Source organism: Leopardus geoffroyi, chromosome B2 (assembly GCF_018350155.1).
Source record: "Leopardus geoffroyi isolate Oge1 chromosome B2, O.geoffroyi_Oge1_pat1.0, whole genome shotgun sequence".
NCBI classification, from domain to species: Eukaryota; Metazoa; Chordata; class Mammalia; order Carnivora; family Felidae; genus Leopardus; species Leopardus geoffroyi.
Genome location: NC_059332.1, coordinates 29,451,546 through 29,462,971, shown reverse-complemented (window position 1 = coordinate 29,462,971; position 11,426 = coordinate 29,451,546). Strand labels below are relative to the sequence as shown.

Sequence of the window (11,426 nt, the reverse complement as noted above, 5' to 3'; positions counted from 1 at the left end):
GGGGGGGAGGCAAAAACGTGGGGAGGAGCGGCAGGAGATGGGAAGGGCGGGCCCGGCTCGCAGCAGCTGCTGCTTCCTCTCCAAGTCCCTGGAGGGGCCTGAGTCATGGGCCGCTGCCTTGAGTCTGTGAGCTGGGGGCGAGGGTCTGGACACCTAGGTTCTCCAGGGCTACTGGGAGGTGGGGGTGGGTTGAGGGTCCTGAAGACAGCGGAGGGCCAGGGGTTGCGGCGGGAAACGGGTGAGTCGAAAAGTCTAGTCCCACGCGGGGTCTCTGGAGCGAGGCCCCGCCCCCTCGGGCCCCGCCCCGCGCCCCCTTCCCTTTCCCCATTGTCCTCAGACAAAGCGGTCGCCGCCCCCCGCCCGGCCCCCAGGTCTCTGTCTCCGTCCCTCCTCCTCTACTCCGTCTTCCCTCCTCCTCCTTTCCTTCCCTCCTCCCCTCCCTCCTGTCTCCGGATCTCCCTCAATCCCACTCTCCTCCTCTTCCTCTCTCCTCCTCCCTCCGGACGCCAGGCTCCTCCGCACCCCCTCCCCTGGGAGCCCCGCTGGCTAGTGAGTTGACTGAGGGGCTTCAGACTTGGGGAAGGGGTGTCTCCTCCCTCTGTCCCCGCTCCTGCCCCCAGCCAGGACCTTGGGCTGTCTCCTCTTTGTGCCGAGATTGTCTGTGCGGTCCGAGCTGGGTGGGGATGGCCGGCTATGTCAGGGTTCCGTGAGATCGGAGACCCGGGCATAGGACTCGAAGGTCCGGAGAGCAGAGTCGTGGAGCCGGTGCTCCGCACCCAGGGTCCCGGGCCCGGCCGGTGGGAGAGGCAAGCGGTGGTGGCGGGACGGGTGGGGGTGGACGCCAGGGTTCCGAAAGTCCCCAAGGGAGGGTATTTCCCCCCGACCTGCCTGGGGGCGGAGTGCAGGGCGGAGGGGTGGCGGCTGGGGGCCGGAGAGGCGTGGCCCGAGCGGATCTGGGAGGGGAGCCAGGACCTCCCCTGCCCGCGCTGAAACGCGCGCCCCGCTCCTCCCGCGGAGCTCTATTTCCCCTCTGCCCCCGGAGTCCCCTTGCTCCCCTGGACCTCTCCACTCTCCGCCCCTCCTCACCTCCCCGCCCCCCCCTCCTCAGGTCCCACCACCCCTTCTCGGGCGGGATTCCCTGACCTCCCTTCCCACTCTAACCGCCTCTGGAGTAGCTGTGGGGAAACCTCGCCTGACCCCTACTCGTACCCCCGCAACACCCCCTCCCCCGCCTCTCTTTTCTCTCTCCTCCCTCATGCCGGCTTCTTTTTCCGCCTTTCTCTCCTCTCACATCCTTGGGACTGTGATACCATTAACCGTACATTACCAAATCTGACTCCTGCCTCTTTGCCCTGAATCTCCACTCTTCCTCTCACTGCCACGACCCCACCCCCACTTGGTCCACAGCTTTTTCTTCACTTTCTTAGTTTCCCTCTTTCTCTGCTTTCCGTCTTCTCCCTCTTTCCCTCTGTCTTCACCCTCAGCTCCTTTGCCCATCTCTGTGTCCCACCTCTCCCCCTCTACTTCCTCTCCGCCCACCCCCAGTCTCACCCCCAGGGCCTCTGGAGCCTCTCCTTCCTGTTCTCTGGCCCCAGCGCTCTGCACCCTTACCTCAACGCGGTCATGGCCACCATCCCAGACTGGAAGCTACAGCTGCTAGCCCGGCGACGGCAGGAGGAGGCAGCCCTTCGTGGCCGGGAGAAGGCAGAGCGGGAGCGTCTGTCCCAGATGCCAGCCTGGAAGCGGGGGCTCCTGGAGCGCCGCCGGGCCAAGCTTGGTCTGTCTCCTGGGGAGCCTAGCCCTACACCTGGGACTACAGAGGCTGGACCTCCAGACCCAGATGAGTCGGCTGTCCTCCTAGAGGCCATTGGGCCAGTGCACCAGAACCGATTCATTCGGCAGGAGCGCCAGCAGCAGCAGCAGCAGCAGCAGCAGCAGCAGCAGCAGCAGCGTAATGAAGAACTACTTGCAGAAAGAAGGCCTGGGACTTTGGAGGCCAGGGAGCAGAGACCCAGCCCTGGGGAGATGCGGGATCAGAGCCCCAAGGGAAGAGAGTCGAGAGAAGAGCGGCTCAGTCCCAGGGAGGCCAGAGAGAAGAGGATAGGGGGAGCCCGAGAGTCGAGCCCCAGGCCTTCAGAGGCTTGGGACTGGAGGCAGAGCCCAGGAGAGGCTGGAGATAAGAGCTCCAGACTGTCAGAAGCGCGGAAATGGAGGCTGAGCCCGGGAGAAACTCCAGAGTGGAGTCTGAGACTGGCAGAGCCTGGAGAACAAAGCCCGAGGAGAAAAGAGGTGGTGGAAAGTAGACTGAGCCCAGCGGAGTCTGACAACCAGAAGATGGGCCTGACAGAGGCCCATAAATGGAGGCCCGACTCTGGAGAGTCTCAGGAACAGAGTTTGGTACAACTGGAGATATCAGAGTGGAGGCTGAGCTTAGAAAAAAGAAAAGACTGCTCAGAGGAATGTGGGAGAAAAGAAGAGAGGCCAATTCCAACGCTGGCCTCAGAAGAGATTACAGAGCTGTCAGAGACCCTGAGTAGGGAGGCTCCAGAGAGCAGCTCTGGAGAAGTGGAGGCAGCAGAACAAAGGCGTAGTCCTGTGCAGGATGGTGAGAGGGGACTGAGGCTGACAGAAGGATGGAAATGGACCCTGAATTCTGGGAAGGTTCGAGAATGGACACCCAGGGACACAGAGACTCAAATTCAGAAACCAGTCCCCCCAGAGTCTGCTGAGAAGTATCTGGGACCCTTTGGTACAGAGGCTGGAGAAGGCGAGGCTGAGAAGGAGAAGGCGGGGGCTCTGGGCAGGCCTTTGAGAACCCTGCAGAACTGCAGCTCTGTGCCCTCCCCCTTCCCACCAGAGGACGCTGGGACTGGAGGCTCTAGAGGGCAGGAAGAGGAAGCAGTGCAACCCCGGCCCCCACCAGCAGCCCCTCTGTCTCCCCCACCCCCAGCCCCACCTGCTCCCCAGTCCCCTGGGGATCCCCTCATGAACCGACTGTTCTATGGGGTGAAGGCAGGGCCAGGGGTGGGGGCCCCTCGCCGCAGTGGACACACCTTCACAGTCAACCCCCGGCGGTCCCTGCCCCCTGCAGCCCCCACCACTCCTCCGGCCACCCCAGCCACAGCTGATGTTGCAGTCCCCGGAGCTGGGAAGAAGCGGTACCCAACTGCTGAGGAGATCTTGGTTCTGGGGGGCTACCTCCGTCTCAGCCGCAGCTGCCTTGTCAAGGGGTCCCCTGAAAGGCATCACAAACAGGTAGGGAGCAGCTAAGCCAGCTTTCTTTAGAAGCCTGCTCATCAGTTCTTTCTGTACTCCTTTCTTTTTTATATCCCTATGTACTGGTCTTCCTCTATTCTTTCGTGCTAATTCCTGCCACAACCCTTCCTCCTCTGCACACACACCCTTCCTTCTTGTTGCCCTCCTTTTCCATTCATTTCCAAGCCCAAGAATCCTGCCCTAAATCAAGTGCTGTCTCTGGGTGTGTCTCTCTCAGGGTGTGCCCAGGCTGCTCACTCTTCATTCCCTCAGGCTCTGAGTCCCTCCCTGCCCCCCATTTCTTTCCTTCCTTTCCTCTGAGTCTGGGACACAACCCGTCTGGTGGAGACCTGAGCTGAGGCTACAGCCTAGAATCTATGAGAGCAGGGTCCTCAGATTGAAAGCACACACAGCCTCCCAGGGGAGGGAATGTAGGGCCAGGAAGCCTGAAGAGGCACAGGGGGTGCCTTTGGGGTTCTAGGGGAAAATGGCAGGGAGAAGTGAGTGGAGGAAGTTCTCAGTCCCAAGGCAAAGGGGACAGAGCCATTGAGGGGACTACTGGGATGAGGGTGGGGGAATGGAATAAGGCTGGCCAAAGAGAAGACTTTTGAACCCCAAGTCTGCTCCATGGGAGAGGCACACACAGAAGCCATTTGAAGTGGGTGACCTCAGGGTTGCACACCCCCAGCTGGGCCACTGCTTTAAACAGTGCTCCCTTCTCTCTTGGGACAAGAAAAGCCTTCTCTTCTTCCAAAATACCCCCGCCCCTCACTCCCCTTCTTCCTTCCTCCCTGGGCTTCCCCTCCCTCCCCAGAACTGGCTCAGCAGTTGGTTTTCCCCTCTCTTCCTGTTGCCCTGGCCTCTCCCTCCCTTTGGGGTAGCAAAAGAGAGAAGTGAATTTGGAGACACTGAGCTGAGAGCAGGGAATACAATGGGAGTTGGGGACAGGGATGGGGGCTGAGGCCAGCAGAGGGTTAGAGGTTAAACTGGAAAAAGGACAAAGTGCAGGAAGTGGGAGCAGCCAGGCTTCTTGCTGTGGCTTCAGCCCAACCCCTTCCTTACACACCAATCAGTTTCCAGCTTGAAAATCTCTAAGGAAAGAGAGGTCCCTGCACCTAACACATCTCCCCAGAGACTGGGAAGCCCTTCATAGTCTCCGGTTGTCATCTCATCTGACATCCTCAGATTCGTCTTGTGTGTGTGTGTGCACGCGCCCGTGCTTTGTCAGTGGGAAACCACAGGGACCAAAGACCTAGATTAAGCTTGCGGGACACTTGATCCCCCAGTTCATCCTCATGTGCAGCTCAAGCTCCCCTCCCTGAGCCATGGTACCTGAGTCTATCCTGAGCACTCTGACTGCTACCCGCCCCTTCCCCTTTGGGCTGGACAGATGTTAGGAGGTAGGCCAGGAACTGCCAGAGTGAGGTGTTCAGACAAGTCACTTCCTATAGAGGTTGGCCTGTGCCTTTGGGGAGGAAGAGCAGAGGGAGGCATGAAATTCAGGGCCCAAAGCTGGGGACCATGTGAGTGCAGGACAGGACCTGTGATGGTGACCATACCTAGGTTAGGGAGCAGGGAAGCCGGAAGCAGATCACCCAAACAGGAAGCCTGGGGTGGGGGCCGGAAGGCTGGTGGGGCTGAGTGGGGAACCGCTGGGCCCTAGGCCTGCCAGAACTGCTCAGGATGTGGTGAGAGAATGAGGAAGCCATGGCTGCTCTAGGGGTGGGGGTGGAGAGAAGCAGCACAGAGTTTTCTAGACCCAGACACCTCCCCCTCCACCCTGTCTCAGGCCTTCTTCCTTCTCTCTGCACCCTGCTCAGCAGGGACTGACATGCTTGTTCCAGCTCTGACCCAATCCACTTGCTCTGGGACCAGAGGACTGCCCCCCCACCCCCTTCCCGAAATAACTCTTGTTTGGAAGCTAAGGCCATCAAATGCATCCTTGCCATAGGAGAGAAATCCCAGCCCTGTCTTGTGGCTGGTGCCCTTCCCCAGAGGCCCTTCTAGCTGAGAGATGGGCCCCTCCCCTCTTTGGCCCCCTTGTGACTTTATATAGCTGATGGGAGAGGAGCAAGTGAGTCACACCCCTCTGTACTCCCCACCCCCCCAAACTCCCATGGAGGCTGTGCATTCCTGAGAAGCCCAGTCAGAAGTTGGGGGGGGGGGCGGTGAGCAGAGAAGAGAGACAAACATGATTGAGAACAAATAAAATGAATCATTTTTCAGAGTGGATAACAAACCATGGAGCTTGTTATCCCAAAAGGGAATGTGAAAAGAAAACAAATGGGTTCCCAGAAGTTTGGGTAAATCTGTCAGTAACAGAACCAGAACTGGTCCTTCTGAAGAACTGGGATATAAGGGATCTGGCTGCTGTCATGCATTTCTACCAGCAGTTCCACAGATAGACTGTGTACCTTCCACACTGGTCCCCAGTGTTGGTTGTCTGTGGGGACCACACCTGAGGTCTGAACCAACTCTTCCTTACTCACCATAGCAACTTTCATGCTCCTATGGACAGTGGACACAGAATAACAAGTAAATTCTCTGGCAGATTAGGAGGTGGTAAATGATTATGGAAAAAAATTACAACAGGGTAAGTGGAACGTAGACAGCGAGAAAGTTGGGGGAGTGAATATGAACTTTAAATAGGGTGACTAGGGGCGCCTGGGTGGCGCAGTCGGTTAAGCGTCCGACTTCAGCCAGGTCACGATCTCGCGGTCTGTGAGTTCGAGCCCCGCGTCAGGCTCTGGGCTGATGGCTCGGAGCCTGGAGCCTGTTTCCGATTCTGTGTCTCCCTCTCTCTCTGCCCCTCCCCCGTTCATGCTGTGTCTCTCTCTGTCCCAAAAATAAATAAAACGTTGAAAAAAAAAAAAAAATTAAAAAATAAATAAATAAATAAATAAATAGGGTGACTGGGAGAGAGGGAGCTATGGGGGTATTTGGGGGAACAGTGTTCCAGGCAGAAGGAATAGCCAGTGCAAAGGCCTTAAGATTGGAGTGCCCCTGTTGGCCTTAGAGGAACTGTGACCAGGGTGGCTGCAGTGGGAGCAGATAGTTGCCTGAGAAGTGGGGGGTAGGGAGAAGTGGTACAGTGGGAGTACCCTGTGGGCCTTAGTCAGGCTTTGGCTTTTCCTCCCAGTGAAATGGGGAGTCAATGCTGGGTTTGGAGCCAAGGAGTCTCTGAGTTCCAGCTTCCCATGGGAACCCATGTTGCACATTCTGTACAGCCCTTAGCATCCACTTGTCCAGCCACCCTCCGGGTTTCTCTTTTCTCACACCCCAGTCCATGTGGAGACTCAAGGATGCAGGGCCCAAGCCCCAAGTTTCCCAAACAGGTCTTCTGGGAAGACCTGAATAGATAGTCTGGACCTTTCCAAGTAGTTCACACAGAATCCTCCTGTTTGTCTCCTTAATCGCTTTGGCTCCCAGAGTTAATCCCACTCTGCCCCTGCCCCTGAGCTTCTTAAAAGGGTAAAGGGGAAGAGTAGAAAGGGAGTGAGAACATCTGGGGCTCGCCTGCTCTTGGGACAGTGTGTTTGTGGAGGATTTCTGCCCCCTCCAGGTCCCCTCTGGCTTTTTGCCTCTGTCTCTGCATGTTTCTCCTGTTGCGCTTTCCACCCCAACCTGTGTTTGCATGGACTTTCCTCTCTGCCCCTGACGCCTCACCTAGCTTCCCTTGCAGGGACTCAAGGGCCCATCTCCTCTCTGTGTTAGGGGAGAGTCTTGTTTCCTCTGGGCTTTTCAGTAGAGTCTCTTCTTCCCTCCCAGGCCCCAGCCCCACTTTGTTGTGAGTTCACTCCAGCTGTAGGAGAGGAGTGAGGGGGGGAGCAGGAGGGCACAGGTGTCCAGGGTTTCTCAGGAACAGCCAAGGGTCTGAGGATGTGGAAACCAAAGTGCTCTTCCTTGCTTTTGCCTGGGACTCCCTCTAGCCACCTATTTCCTGCCAGCTCAAACTTCCTACCTCTGGGAAGCCTTCTTGATTGCCCTCAGGGTACCCAAAGATTCGGTTCTGATCACAGGGGTTATCTCCACGTATTTTCTTTTTACCCTTCTGCCACCCACAGTCTTAAGAGTAGGAAGCTGGGTCCTGTATTACTCACTTCTGCACCTGTGTGAAAGTTCAGGCAAAAGTCTGATGTTTTGGAAATGATATGATAGAAGAAGGGAAATCTGGGATTGGAGAGCCTATATCAAAAGGAAAACTGGGTGGGATGCCTGGGTGGCTCAGTCTGTTAAGTGTTGGACTCTTGGTTTTGGCTCAGGTCATGGTCTCACAGTTGGTGAGTTCAAGCCCCCTCACGGCTAGCTCCATGCTGACAGCAAGGAGCCTGCTTGGGGTTCTCTTTTTTTTTTTTTAACGTTTATTTATTTTTGAGACAGAGAGAGAGCGTGAATAGGGGAGGGGCAGAGAGAGAGACACACAGAATCTGAAACAGGCTCCAGGCTCTGAGCTGTCAGCACAGAGCCCGACGCAGGGCTCAAACTCATGGACCCCGAGATCATGACCTGAGCTGAAGTCGGACGCTTAACTGACTGAGCCACCCAGGCACCCCATGGGGTTCTCTTTAACTCTCCTCACGTTTTCTCTCTCTCAAAATAAACAAGTATTAAATTAATAAATGCATAATAAGTAATATTTGTAAATAACTTACTATTATATATATTATATTATATTATATTATATTATGCTATATATATTATAATAATTAATACATAAAATAATAAAAATTTAGGGGAAAAAAAAGGAAAACTGGATCCCTGGGCCCCAGAGTGGATAGGGAGGGTATAGTCAGTAGGGTGCCCAAATCCAGCTCCCCTCCCCACCTGGCACGTGCTTCCCTAGGAGCTTTCCCCCGGCTGAACTCCATGCCTCCTGCGTTTCTCTCCTACTCTCAGCTCAAGATCTCCTTCAGCGAGACAGCATTGGAGACCACGTATCAATACCCCTCTGAAAGTTCAGTGCTGGAGGAGCTGGGCCCAGAGCCTGAGGCTCCCAGTACCCCCAGCCCCCCAGCGGCCCAACCCGATGACGAAGAGGATGAGGAAGAGTTGTTGCTGCTACAACGGGAGCTCCAGGGCGGCCTGCGCACCAAGGCCCTGATCGTGGGTGAGCTGAGGCTCTGCTGGTCGGAGGACACCCCCTGGTGTTCCTATTGGGCACTGCAGTCCAGGAGGGAAGGGGAGGAATTAATTAATGTTGGTGCTCCTGGAGGAGACTTGGTAGGACCTCTAACCCCACCCACTCCCTTGACAAACGGGGAAACCAAGGTCTTAGAAAGTGAAGTGCACAAGGGATCTCCAGATTTCAAAACCATAACTCTTTCTGTGGTTAAAAACACAAGGTTTTGGTCAGACAGGACTGTTTAAATTCCATCTTGTCTCTTACCTGTGGTGTAATCTCCAGGAAATCACCTGCTCTCTGGCCTTATTTTTAGCAATTATGACATGGAGCTAAAAATAACCACCTCCTGGGGTTTACTGAGAGGGTTCAGTAATTTTTATGAAGCATCTTGGAACTATGGCTGGACATTAAATTACTTAAACTCATCTGGGGTTATTGTGTGATTAAACAGGTTGTAAGAATGCCTGGCACAGAATGCAAGCTTAGTGAATGATGGCTGCTGTTACTGGAGTAGCAAGCACTCAGCATGAAAGATATAAAGACTTATCTTCAGTGTGGAGAGTAAGGGGGGAAGGCGGGTGGCAGAGGCCCTCACTCATTCTCTATCATTATTGCCTCCTCTCCCACAGATGAGTCCTGCCGGAGGTGACCCTCTTCCAACATAGGGTCTATACCTTCCCCTTTCCCAGAACTGAAGATCCTGGAGCCCAGAAGATTGAGAACAGAGAAACCCTGAACATGAGCTTGGAAGGGAAGGCAACCGACATCTTCCAACTTGCTTTCCTCATCCTGTTTATAGGGGCAGAGCTAGTTACCCAGTTTCCACATTCACCAAAGGTCTCTGATGTGAGTGCATCAGACATGCTGGTGCACCCTGGGTGATTCAAGAGTGAGCATCAAGTCCTGGGGAGGAGCACAGAGCTCATGGGGGTGAGGGGTTGGGGGAGGGAGATGAAGCACCTCTTATATCTCCATGGACAGAGTACACTCTCCAGCCTTCCTTTACTCCCCACCACCCCTTGAGGGCTCTTACAATTTAAACACTCATCCTGGGCAGCCTGCCCCCATTCTATTTACAGGCCCCTCTCCTTCCTGTTCCTTAGGTCACTGCCCCTTTGTTTACAGCTCCTGCCACCTCCCTTGACCACCAGCCTGGTTTACAAACCCCACTAGCTCCCAGCCCTACCTGCCAAAGTCCCAGGTTTACAACCACACCTACATGTTGAGTCTATGTGGAATCCTCTCCCCTGTCCCTGGCAGCTGCCTCATTGGGGGTGTGGCTTCTTCCACTTTTGCTCAGTCTGTACCTCTGTTTTCCCCAAGAGGAAAGTCTGGGAATCCTAACCCTAACCTTGTACCCCCATTTAGTTATTTAATTCTGTTCCTCCTAGTGGTTCACAATTGAATTGCAAGGGTGTGGAGTGACAAACAATGCACCTCAACTCTTCTCTCCCATTTCTCCTTCCTTATCAACTGCCTGTTTGGTTTTTTGTTTGTTTGTTTGTGGTTTTTTTTTGAAGTTTTCCATAATAAAATGGAGATCTCTCCAACTCTCCTGCTGCTTTTCCTTCTTTAGAAAAAAAGTATGTGTGTGGGAGGTTCTGTGTTTCTCATACCAAGCCTCTCCCATCTTCCTATTGGCCTTGAAGAGGTAGTGGCTATGGCTGCAGGAGGGAAAAATGATGGAAGTGAAACAGGAACTCAATACTGACATGAAGAAAGGGCTCTGTAAGAGCCCTGTATCTGTTTCTCAAAGGACTAGCAGGAAAAGGACTGGTTTGAGGAAGGGCAGGAAGAATCCACTAAACTGGAAGTGCCACAAGGGCAAACGATGTCAGTTGGGTTTAATGAAGTAGCCCAGGCCTCACAAAACTATTACTAGATTGAATGACTGAACAAATATAGGAATAGATGAAAATAGCTAAAATATTGGAATTGAAGAATTTCAGTATTTAGAAGCCTGCTAGAAGCAGCCAGCTAGTGTATAACACTGGCTAGTCCAGGGGCATTTACTTCAAGACTTGGGACCATATATAACAAGACTAAAATTGCTGCAAAATATAGTGTATGTACAGAAGTGCAGTTTTCTGAAAAAGAGTCCGCTAGACAATGGGTTTTATACCTAAAGGTTTAAGAGCCATTGATAATTCATGGGTTTGTTGCCCAAGCACACTGAATGTTGGCATTTCAAAGAATTTCTATCTTCTATAAATGTGGAAGATCTATACATGTAGTTTGCTTATCAAGTCTTTTTTTTTTTTTTTTTCTTTCTTTCTAGTTTGCTAAGGTAGTAAAGACTTGTTTGAGTAGTTATAGTCCTACCATTACAGGAGTTTTCTCAGACTAGTCAGAGGAGACTCCCTTTTACTAAATACAAAATAAGACAAAGTGATCTTAAACACGTACCAAAAGTCTTCAATTTACTAGCAAAGGAACAAGCAAGGTGTTAGAACAATGAGCCAATTTAGAGAGGGTGTGAGTATAGAGGGAAACAATGCTTACATTAGTAGCTAATTAAGTAAAGATCCTAATCTGTTGTAACCCAGGAAAGCAGGGCAGGAAGCTCTGATATGCTTGTGGTGCCCAAAGTCCATCTCAGAAACAGAAAACAATGCATCTAAGAAGTCAATGCTAAGGAGCTACCTGTGGCTGTTGGATTATTTCATTTCCCAACAGTAGTGTCTGATCAGTCCAGTTAGTCATAAAAGTATGAAACAGGGTCAAACTGACGTCAGATAAGCAGAGAGCAAGATAACAAATTCTGCTTATTTTTTGATTAAGTGCCACCAGAGAATTCAAGCGGTTAGCGAAAATGTAGAACACAGTTTACACATTCCTTAGTTTGGAGACTTTTAAAAATAACTTTAAGACAGCACAAAGAAAAGAGGGAACCTTTGTTTTTTTCCCAAATCCTGTTTCTTCCAGCTTGGAGGTCCTTGCTTATTCCTAACCTGTATTCATTCCTGCTGCAGGTACAGTGCTAACAAAGGTAACTCCTAAACAGCATGGGCTAATCTTTCATCAGCATGGACCTGACCTTCCATTTGAA

General features: G+C 53.0%; 1 protein-coding gene across 3 annotated transcripts; it reads left to right on the top strand.

The window, feature by feature from the left end:
- The first annotated feature begins 99 nt into the window (after positions 1 to 99).
- On the top strand, positions 100 to 9,932 carry PPP1R18 (protein phosphatase 1 regulatory subunit 18). 3 transcript variants are annotated; one of them, XM_045500635.1, is made up of 4 exons: positions 136 to 549; positions 1,558 to 3,255; positions 8,152 to 8,362; positions 9,007 to 9,932. In XM_045500635.1, exons 2-4 carry the CDS (start codon positions 1,624 to 1,626, stop codon positions 9,024 to 9,026), a joined length of 1,863 nt encoding a protein of 620 aa, XP_045356591.1. In that variant the 5' UTR covers positions 136 to 549; positions 1,558 to 1,623; the 3' UTR covers positions 9,027 to 9,932. The 3 variants fall into 3 exon arrangements, with proteins under 3 accessions (XP_045356592.1, XP_045356591.1, XP_045356590.1); XM_045500634.1 differs by having other exon boundaries at positions 1,546 to 3,255; XM_045500636.1 differs by having other exon boundaries at positions 100 to 3,255.
- Positions 9,933 to 11,426: the final 1,494 nt, after the last annotated feature.